Source organism: Benincasa hispida, chromosome 4, assembly GCF_027475165.1.
Source record: "Benincasa hispida cultivar pf3 chromosome 4, pf3_genome.v1.1, whole genome shotgun sequence".
Taxonomy (NCBI): domain Eukaryota; kingdom Viridiplantae; phylum Streptophyta; class Magnoliopsida; order Cucurbitales; family Cucurbitaceae; genus Benincasa; species Benincasa hispida.
The window spans coordinates 35,886,521-35,914,019 of record NC_143481.1 but is presented as its reverse complement, the minus strand read 5'-3'; the positions used below and the strand labels follow the sequence as shown (position 1 = coordinate 35,914,019).

The 27,499-nt window shown below is 31.5% G+C and overlaps 2 protein-coding genes across 4 annotated transcripts; both read right to left on the bottom strand.

The window, feature by feature from the left end:
• Nucleotides 1-5,283: 5,283 nt before the first annotated feature.
• Nucleotides 5,284-6,137, bottom strand: LOC120075221 (uncharacterized). Its single transcript, XM_039028431.2, has 2 exons — nucleotides 5,890-6,137; nucleotides 5,284-5,798 (listed from the first exon to the last, which is right to left on the bottom strand). The coding sequence occupies exons 1-2, from the start codon at nucleotides 6,006-6,008 to the stop codon at nucleotides 5,438-5,440; spliced, it is 480 nt and encodes a 159-aa protein (XP_038884359.1). The 5' UTR covers nucleotides 6,009-6,137; the 3' UTR covers nucleotides 5,284-5,437.
• Nucleotides 6,138-22,339: 16,202 nt separating this feature from the next.
• Nucleotides 22,340-26,012, bottom strand: LOC120075475 (transcription factor bHLH143-like). Of its 3 annotated transcripts, none has more exons than XM_039028892.2 (4): nucleotides 25,709-26,012; nucleotides 24,683-25,308; nucleotides 24,392-24,538; nucleotides 22,340-24,279 (listed from the first exon to the last, which is right to left on the bottom strand). In XM_039028892.2, exon 4 carries the CDS (start codon nucleotides 24,259-24,261, stop codon nucleotides 23,170-23,172), a length of 1,092 nt encoding a protein of 363 aa, XP_038884820.2. In that variant the 5' UTR covers nucleotides 24,262-24,279; nucleotides 24,392-24,538; nucleotides 24,683-25,308; nucleotides 25,709-26,012; the 3' UTR covers nucleotides 22,340-23,169. The 3 variants fall into 3 exon arrangements, with proteins under 3 accessions (XP_038884820.2, XP_038884821.2, XP_090169517.1); XM_039028893.2 differs by having other exon boundaries at nucleotides 22,340-24,261; XM_090313391.1 differs by having other exon boundaries at nucleotides 25,635-25,754.
• Nucleotides 26,013-27,499: the final 1,487 nt, after the last annotated feature.

The window sequence follows — 27,499 nt, the reverse complement described above, 5'->3', positions numbered from 1 at the left end:
ATGGTAAGTTAGTTATCATATATATGTATAACAATATTAATTATTGGATAATTATCTCTTTTTCTCTAAATAACTAATTGAGTGGGAGGTTATTGGTAGTTTCATGGTAACCGTGAGATAAAAGGAAAAATGTTTTCCTAATTTTAAAAGGTTGATGATTAAGATTTTCCATTCTCAAAAATTACTCATGGTTGGCTGTCAAATGAATTAGATTCACTAAACAATAGCTGAAGAGATACTAAATGATCGTGGAGTAACTCTACACGATAGTCACTCAGCTGGTCGATTAGCTAAACGATCGTGGAGCTTTTGCTAAATGATCGCATAGAGTTTGTTAAATGATCGCATAGAGTTTGTTAAACGATCGCATAGAGTTTGTTTACATGATTGTTCTTCCTCCAATCTCCTCCTCTAACCAAGTCCACACAAAGCCCCACACTTCTGGATTCTCACATCGAGAATACCAAGGTAGCCATTGTGGTGGTGTCGTACTCAACTCGACATTGTTGAGGTTTATTGGAGGTCGTTCGTTGTGTTCGTGGTCTTGGAGTTCACTGTGTTCGTGATCTTGGGGATCGTTGAGTTCATCATCGTTTTGATCGTGCAGTGTAGCAGTCGTAGTGTTCGAGCGTTCGAGTTTGCAGTCTTGCTTATTGTTCAAGCGTTCGTGATCAAGGGTGTTGAAGATGAGTTTTCAAAGGTATGTTTATTCTTTCCCTTGATCTTAAGTAAAGCATGTTGTAGTTTCGTTTTGTGCATAGCCTGTATGTTTCTGTTTCTTGATTGTAATTGTGTATGTACATATACGAATGAAATTTGGAACGATCATTTCGCTGCTCATGGAAATTCTCATGTCTGATTTCCTTCAAGTTTGTTGTCGGAGGTGGTTGTGAAAAACCAGAGTTAGTCAACAAAGCTGGTCGTGCGAAGGTGGTCATCGAAGGAGATTTTCGTTGGAGTTTATAGTTAGAGGTGCTTGTCGAAGCTCGGAGTTGGTCGTTGGAGTTGATCGTGTGAAGGTGGCCGCTAGAATTTTTTGTTGTAGTTGTTGTCAGTGCCTGAAGTTGGTCATGTGAAAGTGGTCCTCGAAGTTGGTTCTCGAAGTATGACAGTGGTAGTCGCAGACGATGACCGATAAATGTAGAGCCATTGAAAATATTAGAAGAATTACAGTGTAATTAATTTTTTCTACCAACCGATTTTACTTTGCAATTGAGGGCTTCTTCAAATTTGGAGTTTGAATGGGATTTTTGTATTTAAATCTTGAAGAATTACATTGTAATGAGTTATTTCATGATCCCAATCGCTAGATATTTTTGGTATTGTTAGGTCGGTTCTTTGTTTTGAAATATTTATATCACATTTTAGTTTGTTGGAAAGTTAGATGATATCTTACTTTCTTTTAATAAAATCTATTTTAAATGCCCATAAAATCTAGATTGTTATGATTTTAAAAAATTTGTACTTTTTTAATAAATTAATTATAGATACTATTTGGGATTTTTTTTTGTAATCTAATAATTAGTAATAAATTAAATCCAAATTAGCTATACTATTTTACATAACCTAAAAACATTTTGCTATTTTTCAAAATGAATCTTTAAAAAAATTATATTTCTCTTGTTAGACCTAAAATATACCAACTCAACTTCACCAACATTTAAAGTTAGTGGACCAAACAATGAGTTGGTATATTTTACCTACTCAACTCAACTCATGTTGCATGTTGATAGGCCAAACACCTCCTTAAGAATTTGATTGGTTTATTAATAACAAATTGTCACATCATTATCTCAAATTAATGATGAAATTAAAAATTATTGAATTTGGGATTAATTACAAATTTACCTTTGTCCCAAATTAAAATTGAAAGAGAAGAAAATGACGAGGTTCGTATAATGTCACATATCTTCATCATTGTCATTTGATAAGTTGGTCTACCCTTGGCCAAATTAGGTCGTAATATTTTGGCTGGAAAAGGTGGTACATGAAATGATGTAGGCCCAAAGTCAACCAAGACCAAACCAAATAATTGGGCTCAAATGTCATCAAACCTCAAGTCTGCACTACCTATAGAAGATTATATAAATACAGGAGCTCTCCTTTATTTTCAAGGTTCATAAATTGAAATCTCTAGAGAGAACGATTACAAGAGAATTTAGAGACAACCAATGAGAAGACTCTCTAAATTCTTAAAGATAAAAGTTTTTCACAAAGCATAAACTTCTTTTAGGAGATATTTGGGGCAAAGAATGGAGTTGGTTAACTTCATGAAATTATGAACTCCTTGAGCCTACAGTGTAAGAAGTTAATAGGTATAAAATTGATATTTTTTTAGTAGGACCCTCAACTCTTCCTCCCCCAACTATTTGGGTCAAACACCTCCTTAAGGATTTAACTTAAGAAAACTCACATGTGCTACACTCTTTGAAAGCAAATCCAACATGCAAGATCAACAAGTCAATTTTGCTCGAGAATAAGTTTTTCAACCTTCAAGTCAAGTATTTATATGAGAGAAATAGTCAAAGCATAATTATTAGAGATTTTACTCCACTGTATACAAATTAATACAAAATCAAGTTCACAGTATAAGTTAGATAGTGCAAGCTTTTACGCTAGGTGAACTATGTTCATGTTGGCATTAATTGAACATATCTTTCTCCTATAATATAGGATGGAGGAATCAAAACTATAACTTCAATATTTGATAGTATAAATTCCATGTCAAATAAATTATGCTCATCTATTAAACGTATTTTGATATTCTCAAAACAATTATCAAACATATATTGATTTTCCATTTTCCTAAACCAATGAACTAAAATTCGTCACTAGTCCTTTTATTTTATATTTTAAGGAACACAAAAAACTAAATGCCCCAAAAAATCAAATGTGTACAAATTGTAATGAATGTGGAATTGTAAATTCATAAGAGTTTCAATAGTTGAGCAGGAATGAATGGACAATGATGATTGATTGTTATGTAAGAAAGCAAAAGGAATGAAAAGGTTATGATGGGATTAAATAAATGAAAATAAAAGGGGGAAAAAAACAGCTCATTGACATCTAAAATAATGATAACATCAATCAAATGCCCAACACAACAACTTTATGGCCTCCAATTTGGGCCAACTATAATTTTTCTTTTTGCCTCATTAAATATAAGCTGTTCAAACTTCAAAGATCTATAGCTGAACCAGCTGTGGATTTGTACTTTTTGAGTTGCATCATTTTATATGCAACAGCTAGAGAGAACAGGGATGTTGATTTAATTTGTGATTCAATTGTAATCAAAGAAATTTTTAAATCTTATTTTCATGTCAAATAGAGTATAACTCAACTGTCATAAATTATATTCTATTAAGAAAAAAAAAATATGTGCCTACATTGAACTAAAAAATATTTTTAATTTGATATATCAACTTTCAAGTTTGTTCTAATTTTGCTTCTAAATTTTTTATAATATTTATTTGTCTTTGAACTTTTAAATTGTTCCATTTAAATCCTTTAAATTTAATGTCTATTTTAAGTCTTGAACGTCAAAAATGTTTTTTTTTCCTTCTTATATTTTAATTTTAAAAAATTAATAATGTAGCTTTGAGTGTTGAACTAATCTGTTAATATGAACATAATTTCCAACTAAATAAGTTAGAGACCAACGTTGGGAAGAAAAATTAAGATAAAAAAAAGTAGCATAGAAGAACCAAAATCATTTTTAAAAAATATCAAGGGACTAAAATAGAACAAATTTTGAAACCTAAAGGCAAAAACAACATTAGTTTAAGGTTAAACATAAAACAAGCTAATTAGTTTAAAGACTAAAATGAATTTTAGTCTAAAAACCCGATTTTAAGAAAAAGTACTATTTTATCATTCAAACTTTAAGGTTTATTCTATTTATTAAATGCATGAGAAAAACTTTTGAAATATACATATTGTACAAAATGGATGAATTTTTCAAAAAAAAAAAAAAAAATCTCTAGAACTAGGTTTTTTTTTTTCAGATGTGTGAGTTAATGCATTAATAAAACTAAAATGCGTGCAAATCTTGATATTTCTTGAGATATTATTGAAGTTTTCCTAAAATTTTAATGGATAACTTCATTTTTAAAAAAAATAATAATTTATTAAGTTAGTTATTAAGTTATTAAGTTATATAAAATACATCCTTTTTTAAGGAAAAATAATAAAATAGATTTGTTTAACCTATTTAGTTTGGTAATCTTCTCCCTAATATATTTTAAAAATCATCGTCAAATTTTAACGACTAAAAGAAAGCAATTTTGAAAACATCTATTCTTTTAAAATTTTGGTACAACCTTCCTATATAACAAAGATATTGCTTTGTCATTTATTTGAGAGTGAAGATTAAAATAATCCTTGAAACATTAAATTAAGGTAAATTGCAATGTTTCAAAATAACACGTCATCTTCATTATATTCCTCAAATAAAAAAATAAAGAAAAAAGCGAGGCAATTCTTTTATTAGAAAAAAAAAAAAAAAAAAGAAAGACAAGAAGAATTTGAATTGAAGAGATGAGTTGCCATAGTAATCACAATAGACTTTAGTTTCTGATAACCTTGAAGGAATCTGAATGGCGTTCACTCAATCCAGAATGTTCCAAAATTCCTGTCCCCAACACCCACTTCGAATCTCAATTAATATCTACATTACATTTTTCTATATCTTTACTTTTTCCCCTAATTTTACATTATTCACCTACCATTTTGTGATTTTATTTTTTACTTTACCCTAAATATGCTTCTATACATATATATTCGTTCTAGATTATCTCTTTTTATTTTTATGGCTCCCGGCTAGTATGATAAAATTTAGATCGTACATAGACATGACTAAGATATATTACTTGACGTAAGCCTAATTCATTCATTTAAACAGTATTTCATTTACAGTTGAAGGTTCAAGAGGGAAAAAAATTATTAAAAACGTAACTGAAAGTTGAATGATATAAAGAGATTTGAAAGTTTTACGTGTGAGGGAATGTATGTATATTATGAGTTGAAGTATAGTAAAATGTTGGGTAAAGCTAATTATTATGATTAGGTAAAAGTAAGCATATAATATGATTGTGAACATGGAAGAACATGATTGGTCTGTCACAGATATGATATAACACCGTGTTTGGCACATAGCAATCGTGGACGTGGAAGGATTGTCGCAAAAGTCTCCAAAATGACAAATTCAATTATATATAATTCAAAAAAAAAAAAAAAGAAGGGGATTTGATAACCAAACACAAACACACAGTCACACAAAAAGTATTTTTCTTAATCTTTAATTGTTATTATATCACTATTATCAACATAATTTACTGAGCTATTTGGATTCCAGTTCTCTCTTTATTTCTCTTTAAGTTCCATTTCATTAAATTTTTTGGTAAACCTAAAAACAAAAACACAAATGATTTGAAAATTTTCAGCTGGAAACCTCGTCCAAAAGTTTGTACCTTCTGACCTTGTTTCTAAAGATGACCGGCCGTTTGATCCCAGTCCGGTGGGAAATCTCCTCCGATCTAGTCCGACGGAGTTTGTCGTCGAGGGGGAGGGGTCTCCGGCGAGGTGGAGGCGGGGGAGGGGGCAGAATTACTTCAGGGGAGCTCTGTTTTTTGATGAGTTTGTTTAGTTGGGATTGAAAAGTGGGAATTTGGTGTGTGGTGATTTGTGGTTTATTAGAGGAAGAAGAATTTGGTGATTTGGGGTTTGATTCCTCCTTTTGACCAAGACACCAATTGCATATTCGGTAGCAATCGGCTTTGGGGTATAAATTGCTACAGTACCTGAGAATTGAGGAGAATGAAATTGAAATTGAAATTCAGAAGAAAAAAAAAAGCCCAGAAGAAAACATGGGTTAAAGAGAAAGAAAATTGCCTGTGTTGGGATCTGAATTGGCAGATTTTGCAGTGAAAAAGCTCGTAAGAGAAGCCAAAATCTCCACACATGCAACACTCAGCTTGGGATTTGGATCCATTATTTGATTTTGATGTCATCTAAAAGATAAAAATGAAAAACAGAGAGAGAGAGAGAGAAATAATTGTGAAATTGTGATGATGAGGATGGAGGAGTATGAGGCTACAGAGCCAAATGGGAGTATACACAGAACCGTGTTTTTTGGGGTCATTTTATACATGGAAAAGCTATATCAATAAATAAGATTAAAGTTTTTTTTTTCCTTTCAATTTTAATTTCATAATTTTCAAAAGGAAAGATCTTGGAGGGGGGGGGGGGGGTGGGGATATATTATTCTTTTTAATAACAGAAAAGAATAGTTGGGAAACTTGAGTTGCGGTCAATAAGATTATTGTTTTCTTTTGGGGGAAAAAGTCAGTCAATTGTAAAGAAATAAAAAGAGAGTGAGGAGAAAGTGAGAGTGGAGAAAAAGTGAGAAGAAAATTCCATTAAAAATGTGACAAGAAAAAATAAAGCTATGAATATTAGTAGTTGGGTCAATGGTTTGGTCTTCCGACGTATATGTAGTATATATCTTAATTTACTAAGTTTTTGTTATCGGTAAATTTATTGAGATGGGTTAAGGCCGAAAATCATAGACTAAAAGACAATAATAAAGGTCTAAAATAGCTGATCTAAGGTCAATGGAACCCACGTCTAATCGATACTAACTGATGACTTTAAGAAATCGATCCAAGTGATCTGACAAATAGACCTCTCTAAAGTGCATGAATGACCTAACAGTCTCATGGAGGTCCTTGGAAGGCCTACAGAAGACCTCTATAGAATCTATGAAGAACCATTGCAAAAACCATGTAAAGATGCTCATGGCATCCTCATCCTCGCTCTCCATTTCATTCTCCATTCCCAAGAAATTTTAATTTTGCGGCAAAGGAGTCAAATTCCCTTGTTTAGTTTGCTTTTTTAAGAAAACAATCAAACTAAATAAATTGTATTAAAAAGTTTTAATTAAATAATTAATTTTTACTTAAAATCATTTAAACGATTCATTATATATGGAGAGTTTTAAATTAAATAGAAATTACTTAAATCTCCTAGTAAAACAAAGTAATTACATAACAAAACATATCCATATATATCTAATCTAAATCTAGATTTCAACCACATGGTTCAAACACAACATATCCGTTATCTTTACTATTTAATTATAAAGCTTGAAATTTAAATATTGTTGATTTTGAAATTTGGTAAGAACGTTAAATTGGTAATAATCGAGAAGAATTGAACGATCACCTTACAAGACAACAAAATCTAGCACTGATGTGGTGTTCAACCACCGACACTTCGACGATCAAGTTAATAATACTTTAGAGAGTTAAGAGAATGGAGAGCTCATAGTATTTTTAGAATGTCTTGAGCCTTTTTTATTATATAGAATAATGTTATTGTAACGATCACTTGGCTAATTAATCTCTCGGATAATTAATTTGAGTATTAGTAATTTAATCTAGCCATTACAAATAATATCATTGATGGACCTAGGCATATGTAATTGGCCTAATAGATGAATACTTGGGCACAATTTTCTAATCATGGTTGACCCTATGGTCGACGTTTATGGTGTTTACTGATTTTTTTTATTTATCTTGTGAATTCATTTTTTTTAGCCCTTATGGTTGTCTTTATAGTCCAACTTTTATACTTAATCAAATAACTCACCTCTATGAAATGACCTATTAGATCATCCTTGTAAAGCCACATACTAAACCAAATCCACCCCATTAAAGTATGATGGTCTCTTTTCTTAATGGGAATTGATTGTAACTTTAAATTAAGTCTATCTATGAAAATTAGGGTTTGGAACCCTACATTCATGCTATTCATACAAATTCATATTTTGATTGTTATAATTTGTATTTGTTTTTCTTTTTCCTTATTTTCTTTTAAAACATGAGAAAGGTATAATTTGTATTTGGTTTGTTTTGTGGGTTATGTTTCGAAAAAATTGGTACATAACTCATGGATTAACAAACACAAAAAGAAAATCTAACAGACACATAAATTGAAATAAATAAACTTTTTAAGTTGAATTTCATATGTTATCTAATAAGTAGTTGTTATTCTTTCCATTATAATGTCATTTTGGTGCTCCATATACTTTGGATTCCATTTCATTTTAATTATCTAAATTTAATCTTTTTGCTTTCAATAAGATTTAGATCAATTTAGCCATTCAAAATTAATTCTAATCAAAGTTGATTAAATAATAGTAAGAGTTCCTTCCTACCAGATTTAAAAACAAAGTGCTTATAATGGAAGCTATAGGGGAAAAAAAAACAAATATTAACTTCATGGACTAATTGTAAGATTTATTGAAAGTTCATACCTTATTTGGTAACTCTTTGGTTTTTGAATTTTAGCTTTGAAAATTAATAATATAAACACCAATTCTACCTCTAAATTTTTTGTTTCCTTATCTACTTTCTATCAATGTTTTCGAAAACCAAACCAAAATTTGAAAACTAAAAAAAATATAGTTTCTTTAAAACTTGTTTTTGTTTTTGAAATTTTACTAACATTAAACTCTTTTATTCAAGAAAGACGAAAGTCATTATAAAAAATTGAGAGAACTTAGAGTTAATTTTAAAACACAAAAGTAAAAAACAAAATGAATAATAAGCAGCACTTTAATAATTAAAATTGGACTTAGGAAGTACAAAAATCAAAATAAAACAAAACTTAAAGTACAATCATCGACGATTAAAATTGGATTTAGAAAGTACAAAAATTAAAATAAATAAAATCTAAAGTATAATCATCGATGACTAAAACTGGACTTAGAAAGTACAAAAATCAAAATAAAACAAAATCTAAAGTACAATGATCAAAATGATAGTTGAAGCATTAATTTACATCTTTTTAAAAAAATAAAATTTATTTTTACACTTACTCGTAAGGGTAAGGTGTTGTGTAATTTACTTTCAAATGCCACCCATTTATATCCAAATGCGATAATTGGAAGGTTGACAATTGGCATGAATAATACTCACCAAAATAAGAACAAATATTTCTTATTTGAAAAGGAAATAATTAGAAATATCATTAAAATTTTTACAAAAATTGTGATATATTTGGGAGGTTGAAATGAAATAATTATTTTCCTAATTTGAAGAAGAAAAGAAAGATTTAAACCATCAACCTGCTTCACCAATGATATTTCATAAATAGTCTAAACTTGAACGAAATTTTTATTATAACTAGATTTCTATAGACTTTTTTGGACAAATTTAACTTTGTAGTACATTATCTCTCGTATTTAATTTTCATAGTATTTTATAATTAAAATATTAAAGGATATCAAAATGAATTTAATACTAATTATTTAGAGAATTTTTTATCTTTACTAATCATTAATTACAAAATATATCATCGTTAATGAGTGTTTTTCATTTAATCATTTCTTATTTTATTTGTTAACAAATAAATTATATATCCCTAAATCGTATGAGCATGTTATATGGTGGTTATGTTCTCAAAATTATTTATCTGTTATGAAACGTCTTTGAACAAAGTATTATTATTACCATATTTTAAGGATGGATTTTGCAATTTACTCTAGCATTATTATATTTAGTATAGTGCATTTATTTGTAAAATAACTATATATATGGATAGATGTGACAAAGTAAGTGGAATATACATCTTAATAGAAATGAGACCAAAATTATAATATATAGTATATATTGAAGGGAATTGAATCCTGACGGAAGCGTGTGGTCACGTTCTTTGATTTCTTGAAAGAATTAAAAATACAAATAATCAAGAAAGGATTAAGCAATATACCTTTGCCCATCTACAAATGCAGCAAAAAAATTTCCTCGAGCTGGAAATCTTCTCCTTGTAGTCTTCTTATTCCACGAGATCTTTCTTGTTATGACTCTGGCAAGGATCCAGCTTGTGGGGAATTGCTTCTTAAAAGAATAAAGAGAATAGAGAAGAACTTTCTTAGAACTTTTCTAAGAAAATTGGAAAATTTTCTAAAGTGAGAGTTTAAGAGTGATCGTAAAGACTATTCTTGCAGATAGTGAGTTCTAAGAGATCACCTGATCAACTCCAGGGACATGCAGTCGCAAACACACTCCTAGGATCAAATAAATTTGTAAAACTCCACCCTATCTACCTACTTTACTAGGTTGTATGAGTGGTAAGAATGGGATTATCCTAAAAAAATCTCTAGATATTTAGCCTAATCTTAAATCTGATCGGTAACCAATGGGGGAGGGGGTTTAATTGTAAAATTGTTGCATAGAATGTAAAAGCAAGAATGTAAATTCGTAATTAACAAATTGAATTAACTCGATTTTAAAGAATCTAGCCTAGGTATAAGGAATCCTTAACTTTTTTGGTTATTCATTGGCCTTAGACAAATGAATTGTTTGCTAGTTATTGACTTAGCCTATGCAACCTAAAAACCTAGAACTGCATACCTTATGTTCATGATAATCATTAAATCAATCCCAAAAGCCTCAACTAATTGGATTCAATAGTGTCCATATCAATCAAACATTTGCATTAAGAAAATATAATTTTGGCTAAGTCGAATTAATAGTTCGGAAATTCTAGGTCTTTAATTCAGTTGTTCTTGAAATCAACTAATAATGCAATATTATGAAAAATTATCCTAAATAAACTAAATTCATACATAAGCATGCTTTAGTTCTTGCTCTTTGAGGTTAAAGCCAATAGATATATTAACAATCCTTAGCAATCAAAGAATTAAAGAAAATTAGTCAAAAATTCTAAAATTTGATGCATAGAAGTTCAATCACCATTCAAGAATGAAATTACAGCAAGAAATTCAACAAGAAATTAGAGAAATTCAACAAACAAAGAAAAATTAAGATTCAATCCTAACCTAGACTAGAAATACTTACCTTTAGCCTTGCTTTCCTTCAAGATTCATCAAGATATTACAAGAAAGGATGAAAGGTACAAAAATGAGAAAAAGAAAAGTGCAAAAATCTGGAGAATTGAGAGAAAAATCGGGTTCAATTGGTTCCTATCGCTCAAAAATCTGAAATTTCTATTTATATTAATTGGAGAGAATTGTTGCAATAAGTTAAAGCGTAGTTGTGCTCTAGCTTTTCTTGCCACAGTGTCTTCCTTGAGTACAGTGGCGCTTATCCTTGTGCCCTTCATAATTCATCTGCATGTGCGCATCCATGACATTTTCGTCGAAATTTGTAGCACAACTGCGTTACAGGGCAGTGCCGCCGCGCTCCCTTAAAATTGCTCACGGGTCTTTTTTGGCCTTGAGCACCGAGCACAGCACATAGGTTCCACTGCTACGCTCCGCATTAGAGGCATTTTTGTAATTTTATTGTCTTTTGCTTGGTTGATGTTTCTAAGCTCCAATTTAGCTTATTTTGATACCGTTTTTGCTCCAAATGACAATTTTCCCTCTAGAGATGATTTACCTACAAAAATATCATAGTAACATGTAAAATCTATAAAATCAACCTATACTAAGCTAAGGAAAATAGCACTTTTAAGGTGCTACTAGACATTTCTAATTTAATCTTTTATTGTCCAGAGCAAGATAAAAATATACAATTATGCATAAAAAGATTTTGTTCACTTAACTAAACAGATCGAATCTCAAGTGTTAACAGTCATCAATCATGCTAGCAAACACTTAGGTAATCTAAATTCAAACAATTAGTTGAAACTCATTGGAAATGGACTTTTCTAGATAGATCATGAATGAATGAGTCTAAAGCTTCGTAATTTTCAATAAAAGAAAGTCTGGAAAAGTTTTATCCAACTCCCATTTCTTATCCCTCTACTCTGGCTCGGTTGACAACTTTAGACATACCAAACTTGCAAAAAAGGTAACACTTAGACAAAGGTGCCTAACTCTATCCATGCACACTTTTTTTACTTGCTAGCAGCTTTGCTTTTTTTATTTTTTTTTATCTTTAACTTATTGCTTTTTTTTTATTTCACAAACTTAGGCTCAAAACTTTTATCCACTTTGTCTAGTATTACTCTAAAACAAGAAAGGTTACTCTTAAACCAAAGGTGGACCTTTTGAGGTGACAACAAAAATTCGAGAAAGATAAACCATTTCTAAGAATCTGGGATTCAAAATTACTCAACAAAGTACTCAAATATGCATGAAATGGCAAGAAAAAAATTAAAATTGGCACAAAATCATGAAAGAATTCTTCATGCTAAGATCATGCAATCATATACTTGAAAATTGTATCATCAGCTCTCATTGAAAAGAAACAAATAACTGAGCAAACATGTCATACATTGTATCAAACTATCATTCAGTCATTCAGAACAAAAAAAAGTCTTCTCTAAATCAACAAAACACAAAACCTGAGCTCAAATTCTCAAGGGTTATCTAGATATACATCAAGAATATAGAATATCTATGAATCAAAAAATTTTGCATCAACATAACTAGATATCAAAGCAGACCAAAAAAACCATACATGCAAAAGCAAACAAACATGCATCGCATCCACCCCTAATTTTCAAACTATACATTGTCCTCAATGTACTAAGACTAAAACTAAGTACAAGGACAAAACAAAGGGAGAAACAGAAAACTCCCCTGGATTTCGACGCGTGTAGAGGTTTGAGTGTGATGAACATCTAACAATATATAAGATTTTCTATTTAAGAAAGAGAGTCATTCAAAATTCTCCCAGTTGTTCAATTCTTTAAAAAAAACAATAAGCAAAACTAAAAACTAAAAAAATAAAATAAAAGAAAACTATTAAATTTGACGTCTGACTGCCTCCAGAAAGTGTAAATTTTGAGGGTCGGTTGCTTGACTGTTTCAGCCTGATCATCCTGGATCGGAGTTGACCGGCTTTCTCTATCCATGCATTTTTACTGAACTTGCTTCTCCATCACCATGTGCCAATAATAGTTCACTTGAAGTAAAAGGGCTAATGGAGGCATTCTCATCTAAAACAAAATATTTTTTTTAACAATTCCTTCGAATTCAACAGACATGGACCCTTTTCCTACATTAATTTTTTCTAAAGCAGTTTTTAAGAAAGATCTACCTAAAATTACAAAGATCCAAGGAGAGTGAGCATTATGGTCATAATTAAGAACATAAAATCGGTCGGGAAGATTAAGTCATCTATATTTACAGATCCATCATGTACTACACCTAATGGCTTACTCAAACTAAGATCAGCCAGTTGAATCACAATATTTGTACTCATGAGATCTAGCAACCTAAGCTCATATAACAAAGATGCAGGTATAATACTCACAACTACTCCTAAATCAATCAGAGTATTCTATAGCTTTTTCTTACCTACAATACAGGGTAGGCATAACATACCTGGATCGTCTTATTTCACAAGTAGATTACTTGGTACGACCGTTGTTGCTTGAGCAACAGTCATTTCTTCCTCTTTCTTTACCACTACTTTGAGCTCGATTCAGGAGAGCTAGCAATCACCAATCTAGGACTCTCCGCTTGTTTTTCATTTTTTTTTTCTTTCTTTTCGAGACCTAAGAGTCTTTTTGGAAAAGAAGCAACAGGAGTATAAGCTTTAAAGTTAGATTTTTCTAAAGAATCATAACTAACCTGTCTAGAACTCCTAAATGCTCTAGGTCTACGACCGTGTTCGTCAAACAAAACAATTGATTAAATTCTTTTTCAAAAATTAAATTAAAAATTTAGATTTCATAAATTCAATTTTCAAAGAGTTTAAAGATGAAGGGCTTACAAATTCAGAAGGTTCAAATTCAAAAGATTTAAGAGAGTCAAAATATTCAGTATTCACAAAGTCAGAAGATTCAAATTCAGAAGATTCAGGAAAAGCAGAGACACTAACTGTAGTCAGGGCACTTACATTCTTAAAAGAGTGTTCGAGTTGTGCAGGGAGCTTACCATATTTTACATCAAGTTTACTCACCATGGTGGCCAACTCGATAATTTTATTGGTTAGATGTTGCATACCTTGCCTTGTCTTTTTTTATGAGAGGGCATTTTCCTCATGAATTTTCTTTGTTTCTTATTGGAAGGTACTTACATCTTTTTGAAATGACAGCACATTGGTAGCCAAAGACTTCATCATATCCTCTAATGGTGGACTAGAGCTATGTGTACTCCCTTGTTGATCATATTGACCTCCCCAACCGAAGTTAGGATGGTCTCACCACCCAGAATTGTAAGTGTTATTGTAGGGTCTCGTCTTTTCCCTCAAAGAAAGTTGACTTCCTTCACCGGGTTTGAGCTTTCAACTGTGTCTAAGCCATTTGTTGCACAAGAGTAGTGAGATTAGTCAATTAAAAACATAACACTTTTACCTTTTATGAGTTGGACGGGGTGATTCCATTTGTTTTTGTAGTAAACTGTTGAGTGTTCTCTGTCATTCTTGATATTAACTTCCTTGCTTCAGAAGGTGTTTTATCAGCTAGATCTCCTCCAGTTGCTCGATCTATAGAGCTCTGGTCATTAAAGAGAAGTCTCGAATAAAAGTATTGGATAAGCAATGGATTGAAAATCTAATGATGTGGAAATCATGTACATAACTACTTAAACCTTTCCCAATAGTCATACATTGTCTCTCCAATTTCTTAAGTTATCCCATACATTTCTTTTCTTATGTTATTTACCTTCAAAGATGGAAAGTACTTACTCAAGAAAAGCTTTTAAAAATTGTCCCATGTAGTAAATGATCCAGGCGGTTGATAGTAAGGCCAATATTTGACATCCTCTCTCAGGGAAAACGGGAATGCCCTAAGATTCAACTGTTCTTCAGTCACTCCATGTGTTCTCATTCCAGTGCAAACTACATTTAAGTCCTTCAAATGTTTATGGGGATCTTCCCCTACTTGTCCATTAAACTGGATCAATATGTAGATTAGCCCTTACTTCAACTCAAATGGCACGGTGGTAGGAGGATATACAATTCACAGTGGTAGTTGAGTCATGCCAGGCTCAGCAAACTCCCTTTAGGTTTTTCTCTTTCTTGTTCTCTCATCTCTTCTTCTAAATTCAAGTTCTCATTATCCTTTTCTTTTTCTGAGTCTTTTCCTCAAATTTGTTCAATTTAAAGCTCACTTTCTCCTTGTCTCCTTCTCCACTCTTGTTGTAGTCTTCGTTCTTCTCTCTTATTACCTATAAAATATTGAAGTCTAGACCTCGAAAAAAACGTCTTAAAAACAATAAAAGACGCATGCACACTTAAATCAGATTAAAAAATTGGTTAAAAATTTGCAAAGATTTCTCAGCAACGATGTTAATTGATCGACTCTAGGGACATTTCGTCGCAAACACACTCCTAGGATCAAATAAATTTGTAAAACTTCACTTTAACTACCTACACTACTACGTAGTTTAAGTGGTAAGAACGGGATCATCCTCAGGATATCTCTGGATATTTAGCCTAGTCTTAAATCCAATCGGTAACCAATGGAGGGGAGGGGGTTTAATTGTAAAATTATTGCAAAGAATGTAAAATCAAGAATGTAAATGTGTAATTGAAAAATGGAATTAACTCGATTTTAAAGAATCTAGCCTAGGTATAAGCACTCCTCTTAACTTTCTTGGTTATTCATTGGCCTTAAACAAATGAATTACTTTCTAGTTATTGACTTAGCCTATGCAACCTAAAAACCTAGAATTCCATACCCTATTTTCATGATTAATCCCTCAATCAATCCTAAATGCCTCAATTAATTGGGTTCGATAGCGTCCATATTAATCAAGCATTTCCATTAAGAAAAGGTAATTTTGGCTAAGTTGAATTAATAGTTCAGAAAGCCTAGGTCTTTAATTCAAATGTTCTTGAAATCAACTAATCATGCAATATTATGAAAAGATTATCCTAAATAACGTAAATTCATACATAAGCATGCTTTAGTTCTTGCTTTTTGAGATTAAACACATAGACATGTTAACAATCCCTAGCATTGGCCAAAAACTCTAAAATTTGATGCATAAAAGTTCAATCGCTATTCAAGAATGAAATTACAGCAAGAAATTCAACAAGAAATTAGAAAAATTCAACCTCATATCAAAGAAAAATTAAGATTCAATCCTAACCTAGACTAGAAATACTTACCTTTAACCTTGCATTCCTTCAAGATTCATCAAGAGATTACAAACAAGGATGAAGGTACAAAAATGAAGGTAAGAAAAGTGCAGATATTTGAAGAATTGAAAGAAAATTTGAGTTCAATCGGTTCCTATCGTACAGAAATTTGAATTTTCTATTTATATTAAGTGGGGAGCGTCGCTACACAAGGGTAGAGCGCAACTGTGCTCTGCCTTTTCTTGTCGTCCTCCCTTGAGTGTAGAGGCACTCACCCATCGCCCTTCAAAGTTTGTCTGCACACGCATTTATGAGATTTTCGTCAAAATCTGTAGCACAATTACGCTACAAGACAGCGTTGCTGTGCTCCCTTAAAATTTCTTCCAGGTCTCTTTTGGCCTTGAGACGTCGAGCACAGTACATAGCTTGCACTGCTACACTCCTCACTAGAATTTTGTTGTCTTTTGCTTGATTGATACTTCTAAGCTCCAATTTAGCTTTTTTTTATCTCGATTTTGCTCCAAATGAAAATTTTACCTTCTAGGGATGATTTACCTACAAAAACATCATAATAACATACAAAATCCACAACATGAACTTAAATTAAGCGAAAGTAAATAGCACTTTTAAGGTATCAGCTCTCTAGGGCCCTATTTATAGATCTCTACATGGTCACTCCTAATCCTATTAGGAGAATTCCTCTGAACATATTTTAAATTAAATAGTCAAAATATCTAATAAATATCTACCCAAATAATATCTCATATTAAATGGTTTAATATATTTAAATCATATTTAAATATTTATTCTTTGCATGATCTTTAATTTGAATCCAATTCAAATAAATGAATTATCCCATCATCTATTTGATTCAAATCTTATTTAAATTAAATAATGTATTTATTTATGTGAATCTCATCTAAATAAATAGTTATTTATTTAAACCATATTCAAATAAATCAATTCTCCTATTATAAAGCTATGATTTGAATCTCATTCAAACAAACTTTAATAAATAATATAATCAATTGTATCCAATACAATTAATATTTTTCCTCATTAATTTGAACATTTCAAACAAACTTTAATAAAAGTCCTTATGAACCTACAGACTATAAGATCTAATGATTTAATACTAATTAATTAAATTCTTTAACTAAATTAACCTTCGTTCATTAACTATAGGGCAAACCACTATAGACCCATAGTTGAACTCTTATGCACTATAGGACAAGTTTTGTCCATGGATATAATCAATATAAGCAAGTCGATCATTCACGAGTTGTCCATAATTAAAGGTATGTCAAATGTCTATTTTACCCCAATAATTACCTTTTTTCCTTAAGTACCACTAATTTCTCTAATGAACAATTTGTTTATGGTCCAGCCATAAATTAAGTCTCTCTCGGGCCGGTGAGAGTGTGGGACACCTTGTTCAAGATTCGAAATCAACACTTAAAAGAACTATTCATCTGCTTATCCTATGCCGGAAGGAGTGAATTTCATCTTGTGAAGTTGTGTTCCTAACTCCCTATTTAGTCGAGTTGGTAAACTTATTGAGTCGGTAACTTGGGCCACTCTCAGACATACAAATCAAAGGACTAACCTCACAAACAGAAGTTCATAAATCACTCAAGATTAAGATTGAGTCATACATGATCATACTATGAAATATTAATCTCATCAATTAATGAATTTACAAAGAGAGGTTAAATATTTCCCAATCTGGTATTATACAAACTTTTTGTATAAGATACTCTCACCCATATGTCTCCATATGAACGGTCTGAGTCAAAATATTTGTAACTATTACAAAGTGGGTCGTATTCACAGTGTCAACCAGGATAAGGCACCCAACCTTATCCATATACTATAGGACTTTTAGGTTATCTCTTCAACATGATCCCCTGTATGTCAACTACATACATGTTCAAGACTTCATATAATAACCTTGGATTTTTCCAAGTAATGGATAAATTAATATCACATGATTAATAATTAAATTAATAAATTAATAAATTATGAGGCTTTAGGGCATAAATCCCAACATATATTATATAACAACTTTAAATCTATAATTGTTCTAAATATATTTGAAATAAACATTATATATATTTGAAATAACGTCATATATATTGAAATAAACCCGATATATTTAAAAAAAGAAAACGTAGATAAAAACCAAGATTTAGTACCATAATTATGTATTAAATACAATCCACCGAATTTGGAGATTCTAAATTTTAAGTCAAAGTTCAAAGTTTTTAAGAAAAATTTGTAAGACAAATTAGGGAAGAAATGATATCTCCTAAATTTAATAAAAATGAAATTTTCATTTTGGGATGGGTTTTGAAGATTTTGGGGGAAAATAACTCCATATTCATGTCTTTTCAATTTTATAATAAAATTGGCTAGAAATTATTGGGAGTATTATGAACTTTTGGACTTGAATTTTATGTAATATCGTAACATATTAGGCTATTCATGGAAAAAAAATGGTGGATTTAAGTCATTCTTGTAATTTAGCCTATTTAATTAGACTATTAGTGTAGAAAGCCCAAAAGAACGACATTTCATGTACACTTTGGATCCAATTTTTCATGGGTTCTAATCTTATAGATGTTGTTTCTCAACCTTTCAATAGGGGTTGTTTACACCACTTGGATTAGATATAATATTATTGCTGGTTGTGGCTGAAGAAACAACTAGGGTTTCTAGATATACTACCCCACACCAATGGAATGAAAAACTTTTTTAAATTTATGTAACAAATTGAAACTAGACTCAAAACTTAAAAATTATAATTATATTGTTTTTTTTAGAAATTTGAGTGTATTATTAGAATTTTTGTAAGCAATTTGGTTTTTTTTTCTAATAAGATGTATTAACAATGTAAATCGATTACAAGTCTTTTGACTTCTATATGGTTAAAGAAACTTGTCACATAAACATAATTTGACTGACATAAATTATGAATAACTGATTAAAATATTAGAGGTTTGAATCTTCAATCACGTATATTGTTGAACTAAAAAAAGAATTTAAAAAATAAACATTTTGATGGCTCACTTTGAAATTTAAGGTGTAAGGTTAAAGTTTAAGAATGTGTATTCAGAAGATTGTGTTGGACATGATCTTCAAATAATAATAATGTTGTATATATTGATGGGAAGAAAAAAAATTAAAAAGGAAAGAAATAAGTAAATTTGTTTTTGGGATTAAAAGGATTTGCTTTAATAATATTATTATAATAGGCGTCTTTTAATTTTAGAATTTATGACACTAATTAATGCTATTTGTTGAATTGAGTATTTTAAATTTAATTAAGGTGTGTACTGCCAAGGTTTGAAATTTAAAGAGGCTTTAATAGAATCAAACGGTTCCTTCTATCATAATAATAATTTTTCCATATATTAATTTGGTTTTAAATTATATAGTTGGGATATATATATATATATCTTCTTATAAACACATTAAATGATAGGATTAGTTTCTTTAAAAAATAATAATAATAATTAAGGAACTGATACAAAAGTATTAGTAGCTATAACATAATGTAAAAAAAAAAAATACAAATATGACAAAACTTAGATAGTCTATTAGTGATAAACCATAGTTTTGGTAAGAGTCTATCAGCGATAGACCATATCGCTGGTAACAGTCTATCAGTGATTGAAGTATATCGCTGATAGACTTTGTTATATTTGCAATTTTTTTAAATACATTTGGTTATTATACCAAAAAATGTTATCCGTTGCAATTATCCAAAAAAGAAAAAATTAATAACAAAAATAATAGAATTGACATTAAATCTGGAAATTAAAGAGAGAGTAAACAATAGTCAAATTCCAAAGGGCTAACAATGATAAATTTTAAATTTTTATTTGTAAAAATAGCAAATCAACATTTCATTTGTGAAAATGGCAAAACGAATTAAAAATAAAAAAATAAACGAATTTATAAAAGTCTAAACTACCCTACCCATATAAATGAGATTACAATTGACTTATTAAGAAATATTTATAGTTACAATGTAATTAAAATAAACATCTAAAGACTATCGTTTGGTCATGCTCTGAGCACCGCACCGACCTCTTCTCTAACCAAGTTGCAACCATTATCCTCTCTGAAATAGACTCCTTCACCAACAGTGGCGACACTTCCGACTTGAATTTTGTCTTCATCCCTTGCTCCATCGGACATGGCTCCCTCTCCTTCCACAAATACTTCACCATCATCTTCGACTTCGGCTCCTTCTCCATCAGCTTCATTTATTGCTCCTTCAAAATCACTAGCGATCACTCCAGTTCCGTCGTTTTCTATCTCAACTCCTCTGGCATAGACTCCGTCACCGACCTCAACTCCTAACAATGGTGTTTTCATGAATAGAACCACTGTCTCTGAATCTATCATCGCAGTCATAACTTCCTACTACTTTGAATACGATTGGTCTGTCTTCACTCTTCGCTCTAAATTTTTCAAACTAATTAAAAATTCGAATATTTGATTGTATAAATTTTTCAAACTAATTAAAAAATCAAATACAAAAACATAAAATAAGTTGAAAAAAGATTTAAAAAATCAAAAAAAAAAAAAAATTATATTTGAAAAAAATAGTTTAGTTTTGATATTTGAAGAAAAAATAACAATATGATTTGATTATTTAAAACAGGGGAGATATTTTAAAAGGAAATATAGATATATGATAAAGAAACATGCAGAGGAAAAAATTAGTCACGTTGTAATTCGAATGAGGGTTTTGTAGTCGTAAAAGGATACTTGAATATTTTTTGTGATACTTTCGATGAGATATTTCCATGACTTACAAATACACTATAATCAGCCTCCAAACTATGCCCAACAAATACACTAAACTTAAAAACATACACTACAATTCAAAATCAATCAATCTGTAACAATATTTTTTCTTGTTTTAGACCCAAAATATCAATTTAGAAAATGAAGGTTGGACTGATAAAAACTTTATTTAAATAATTATATTCATGAAGAAAGAAACGAGATTGGAGTGCGAAAATCCCAATTAAAAATCATCAATTGAAAGTACTAACCAATTTAGAAAGTGATGGTTGGACTGATAAAATTTTTATTTAAATAATTATAATCATGAAGAAAAAATCAATTTAAATTGGAGTATGAAAATCCCAAGTAAAAATAGTTAGTTGAAATTACTAACCAATTATAATGTAGTGTTGATGTCAATTGTGAAAATCTCATGAATAGAAGAGAAACAAACAATATTCGATGATGGTATATCGAATTTGTCAAGGTAGATTTAAGATCCCTAAAACAAACTGATTAATACCAACAATGTCCATATACTTGACCTACCTTACCTTATCAATTCCAAAACACGAAACTAACCCAAGCATAAAGTTCAGGCCCAGCCCATAAGTGCTTCGACCATGGCCGATATTTGGGCTGCAATGGCCAGCCCGTTTGGGCCTGTAGAATAAAGTATTTGGGCCATGAATGGGCACAAACACTTCTTCCAGCACTTGGACCTTTATGATCGGACGTAAAGTATTTTGGTCAAATTTTAAGTTCAATTCCTCAGCTGCGTAGACACTTTAGTCAACTCAGTGTTTAATAAGTTTTTAACTTTCAATTTTGTAACAAATATTCATAACAAATTCGAAATAATTGCAAATTCATTAATATATTAGTTATCAATTTCAATTATATCTAATGAATCCTGAAACTTTTAATTGATGTTTAGTATATTCATAATTGTTTCTCTATATATGTTCTAGAACTAAATTTACAATTTGAAAGTTCAACAAATCAACTTCAAATTTTAGATATTAAAATTATTATTTAGTGAGGATAAATTGGAACTCCACCATTTAGATATAAAAGAAAAGCAAGTTAAAAAAATACAAATACTAAAATCTCATATGATAATCATTTGATTTTTATTTTTATTTTTTAAAATTAAACCTATTTCATCTACATTTCTTATCAAGAATTGCATCTTTTCTAATCATAACAATTGAATTCTTAACCAAATTTCAAAAACAAAAAAATTACTTTTTTTAGTTTTAAAAAAATAAGTTGATTTTTTAAAGGTGAAAAATAGATAACAATGAAAAAAAATTAAAGATGAAATAATATCCATAATCAAATAGTTGCGACATAAAAGCATCACAATCATGAGCAGAGGATCATGTTTGGGGTGTAAGTTGTTGCAACCACTAAAATCTCACAAGCGTGCCACATCACATGCACATTCATATCCCATTATCCTCCATATCCTTAATAATGCACCAACTCCCCCTTCCCCGTGGTCCCCACTCTCTACTGTACACATCATCATCTCCAACACAAATTACATAATTTTATATCATTTTCTTTTTTTTTTTTTTCCTATCAACTACACTTACAGCCAAAAAATAATAATAATAATAATAATAATGAGTAAAGACATCGCTCTCATTATCATAAATGCTTGCATGCGACGCTACTTACATTACACAGGCATAAAGACAGCAACCCTAAAATTAAATTTGGATTCAAATACCAACCCTCATTATATAACTCACAAGTCACAACCAAAGTAACTAAATTTAGCTACCATTTTCCTCAAAGAAAATCCTAACAGTTGTAAAGCTGTGGCAAGCGGAAAGTGGAAGCCTTTGACTGCTTCCTCTTTCATTACCTGCAAATCGAGCAAACTCCACTGCAACTGCAAGAGAGGGGATGTTAAGAAAGGATGGGGGGCCCTAGTAAACAAGGGCGTGCACTTCTTTTATGTCAACCCCACCAAATACTTTGGTTCAACAAAAAGCCATATTTCCCACTTGGTTCAGGTGGGGGAGTTGCTGTTACCTTCTTTTAATAATAAGTGTAGACTAATCATTCTTCTCCACTTTTAAACGCAAATCTTAGCCATCCTCTCTTTCCTTTAAACAGATTTCACTTACCCAAACTTGCCTCATTTTTAAACAGATTTCACTTACCCAAACTTGCCTTCATTCAGATATTTCTTCTAACTTCCCCCAAATCACTCTACCATTTCTCCATGTAACCAATCCCATGGAGTTCCCCAACTTATTCAACATGGTCCACCATTCTCTTCCGATCAAAATAACATGTAAAAATATGGAACTATTACAACTGAACATGACCGTATTCGTACTTATCATCATCAGCAGCATGCATTAAGACCAAACGCTGCCGCTTTAAGTCTTAAGGTTTTTAAGTATTGAATTGCTTCGTCTAGTACAACAATGGCCTCTTTGCCTTTCCCGCCAGGAATTAAACTCTCCAGAATACCGACAGTTTCACGTATTTTCTCTTTTCTTATCCTTTTGTTGATAGATGAGGAATCAACATCCTGCACATCCTGACTTCCTTCGTTTCCACAACTAGATTCAGCATCGTCCTCATACTCGGGGGACCTTCGAGGCATCAATGAACTTGCAGTGTCCATTAGTGACATTACATCATAACCTCCATCAATTTTCCGTTTCTTGGTTGAACCTGCAGAACTAGCAACTTCTTCATTTTGTTCCTCAAGTGCATACCGTTTATCTTTAGTTGTCATTGCGCTTGGCGAATGACCAGTGCTAGTGACTTCATCTTCATCATCCTCATCAAATTCACTTTCATCCTCCGAGTAGAGGAGCGCATTGAGTTCTTCTGTGTCTTCTTGCATCTCACTCTGCTCATCAGTCAAATGGTTCTCAGCACAATCATTTGACAAAACTAGTTTTGAGTCATAAATGGAGTCTTGTTTATATCCAGTAGCTTCTCCATTAAACTTATAAGCAGCAGTAGGTTGTGGACTCCATGAAGTAAGTAACTGGAGAGGACCACCAACTCCAGAACATAAAACCAAAGTTGTCTTATCTGCAGACTGATCAATGACAAGAAACCCCTTCTGCTGAGTTCCAGAGCAAGGAAGAGGTGCCACAGCCTCCTTCGAGAGTCCTTTTGATAGAGCCGCTAGATTCTCATTGTAAATAGGACTCTTGATGGGTAAAGTAGGTTGCTGTGAAGGTCCCAAGCAATGAAACCAATTACACGGTTCATTCACTAGACCTACCTGCAACTGAGGGACCTTAAATGCAGAGTTCCCTGGAAAAGTTCCATTCTTCATGACCATATCGTTGCTAATACTCGAAGTAATGGAATTAGGTAGGCCCAGATTCGGTGCAATACCGAAAGAATTTAGCAGGGATGGTTGCCAATCGAACAGAAGCTTAGGAGGACGTCCTGCTTCCCAAGCTTCTCCCATCTAATCAAAACAATTTACCTAGACGAATGAGACCAATAACAACCGATAAATATCTGAAAAATGGAGCATGCCAGAAATTGGGACAGGGGAAAAGGACCAACAAAAATGGATGAGTAGAAGTAAAACATACCAGAAAGAGGGCGTTGTAAACTAGTGATTGCAGTTTCTGTATCTTTCAGGATTAAGAAAAACAATAAAAGACGCCAGCTTAATACGAACGCAGAAATACAGAATCTATCTACGTGACTGGTTTCAGCAAATGACGAAAGTACTCAGCCTGGATAAAGTACAAAAATGGGGATGAGTTCAACAACTGTAGACGTGTATTTTCATCAAGAAAGGAGGCAAGAGATATTAATAATGTTCATTGAACATCGAATCAATCATAAAGACGGCATCATTTAAGGTATTAATTACGAACCTGACAATCCTGGAGAGGTTGAAAGCATGCTATGACTCTAACGATTATGGTGGCACTTCCAGCAATCCCATTTTCGTGTTTCAATGCTCGAAATCTTGTTTGAGTAGCTGCTTGGCACACCATAACTACTACCCTAGCCCTTCAATATGGGGAATAATAGCACAATTGACCAGAGAAGAGTAAACAGTCTCCGTATTATGCAAATCAAAAAGATTCGTCCACTAAGTTCGAATGAGATTCACACAGCCAGACACCTTCTCAACGCGTAATTGAAAAAAGTAGACAGACAAAATGGAAGTCGGAAAACTAAACCGAATTCCTCAAAGAGAACGAAGATGAAGAGAAACAGATACAAGTTTATCAACTAATCTGGAGGACATAACAAGGAACAACAACGAGAAAATTGGATCCCATGGATGATAACTGTATACGAATATGATGAGGAAAGGAGAAAAATCGATCTACGATCGGAGAAGAATTACAGAATAACTTTACAGTATAAGTTCAACGAAATGACTTTGCGAAAAACATCAACTGAGAGAGTCAAACACCACCGCATACTGTTCCAACCTTATCCACAAACAGATCTCCAAAAAATCGCTCCGTCTAACAATGATTGAAAAGTCCTGCAAAATATTAATTTCATTTCCATTAGAAAACACTCTCTAAATCGAGATTCTAGTCATGTTCAAACACAGGGCACACAAAAATAAAAAAAAACCAAAGCAGAAAGGGAAAAAGAAAAGGCGTAAACGTATGCGACCGCAAACAATTAAAGTCAAGTTGTCCTTTAAAAAATTAGCATAAAAACAGGTACAGCAGCAGAGCAGAATCGTAGATCATTGAAGCAGTGGAATATGAAGAAGAAAGAAAAACATGGTGAAGTTGCAGATGCAGGGAATCGAAAGCGGATTGTGAAAATAAGAGAGTTGAGAAGGGAGATTATAATTACAGTACACAGCGGCGGCGAGAAAAGGGGGGAAAAAACAAAAGGAGGAAGAAAGGTAGAGAGGAAGATTTACTCACGAAAAGGAGAAGAAGGAAAAGGAAATCCCCTGAAGAAGCGTGGAAAGAGTGAAGGACGGTGGGTGAGCTGAGAGATTTACACAGATCGTACACAGTACTGAAACAGCGTCACGGAGAAAGAGGAAGAAGAAGAAACAATGAATACGGTCAAAGCCGAAACTTGTGGATTGCACGGAGCCTCAAATTATATATAGAATTCAATTTCACGCATTAATTTATTTTAATTTAATTTAATTGCAAATTTTACAATTAAATAAAAAAATTAACCCAACAAAAAAAAGAGAGAAATAGAAGGCCCTCTCGTACGTGCGCGACGGGCGCACGCAAGGTATAAGTGTACAATGATGGAAGTGCGGTAAGATTGTCAATTACGTTCCTCTCTCTCTAATAAAAATTTTATTTAAAATTTAAAAAGAAAATGGAAAAAGGGAAAATAAATTGTTCAGACCCCGTGGGGATTGGGCCGGGTGGGCTGTGGATCGGCGTGGCCGTCGTGGTTTGTTACATGATGACGTCGGAGACGGAAGGTTAGGGTCTGCTCAAAGTACTCGGACCCTGGTTTGATTTGACCAACCCATCGCTTTTTCCCTTGGGTTTATTTACCACGTACTGTGGTTAAGGAAATATTATCAGGACCATTTAATGATCATTTTTTTTTTTATATTATTAACAAATATAAATAAATATTAATTGGGAAAAACAACGTCACATGGAGATCATTTAATGATCATTTTGTTTTTTTATTTTTATATAATTAATAAATATTAATTGGAGAATAAACAATGTTACACGGATTTGAACACATGACATTTTGAACCAAGGAAGGTAAATTTAATATTATACCCCTCAACAAGTTGTTTGTCAAACACTCGTATGTTTGTAGTTTAATTATATTCCTAAGGTTTGCAAACTATAGTTTAATCCTTGAAATTTAAAATTATTCATACAAATATTGAAACTTGATACGACACTAATGTGTAAAATAATTGGGATAAATACACGCTCTTACAACTCAGTTTTAATTATATTGTTGATTAAAGTTGTTGTCATTCGTTCTAATTAAGAAGATGCGATTGATATCGTTTACAGCATCAATGACATAATCAATTTTTATAATATACATTAATTTGAATGTCAATTTACATGAATGAAATTATAAATAACATAGCATATGTTTTTCTAATGATACACATCAACTTGTATCCATTATTTTGATGAAAAACTTTTTAAATGATACATTTTTAAATAGTTTCAATGTTAGAGATTCAAGTGGGTTTTTCAAAATCTATGAACATGATTAAAATATCAATCCAATTTTCAACAGTCTTCTGTATAAATTTAACCTATATATATTTGAACTTTCAAGTTCTAAGAGAAATAAAACATAGTCATGCTTGTGTTAGTCACATCATCTTATAGTCATACTAAATGATCTCTTGTGGTTAAACTCTTTGTTCCAATTCAATCTTTGGTATAATTTTGTTGGTGACTTATTGCTCGCCCTTTTCCTCTTCTTTATTAGCTTTTTATTATCTTTTCCCTTTAGTGTTGATGCAAAATAAATTGTTTAAGGTTCATTCTACGACCATACATTTTTTAACTTCTATTAAGTAATTATTTCGTTTTTTATTTTTATTTTAAAAAATAAACCTATTTCTTCTCTATTTCTTATTATGATTTACATATTTTTTAAGTATAATGGTTGAATTGTTAGTCAAATTCAAAAAAATAAATTTTACTTTTTAAAAGTTTTTTTATTTTTAGTTTTCAAATATTGGTTTGGCTTTTTAA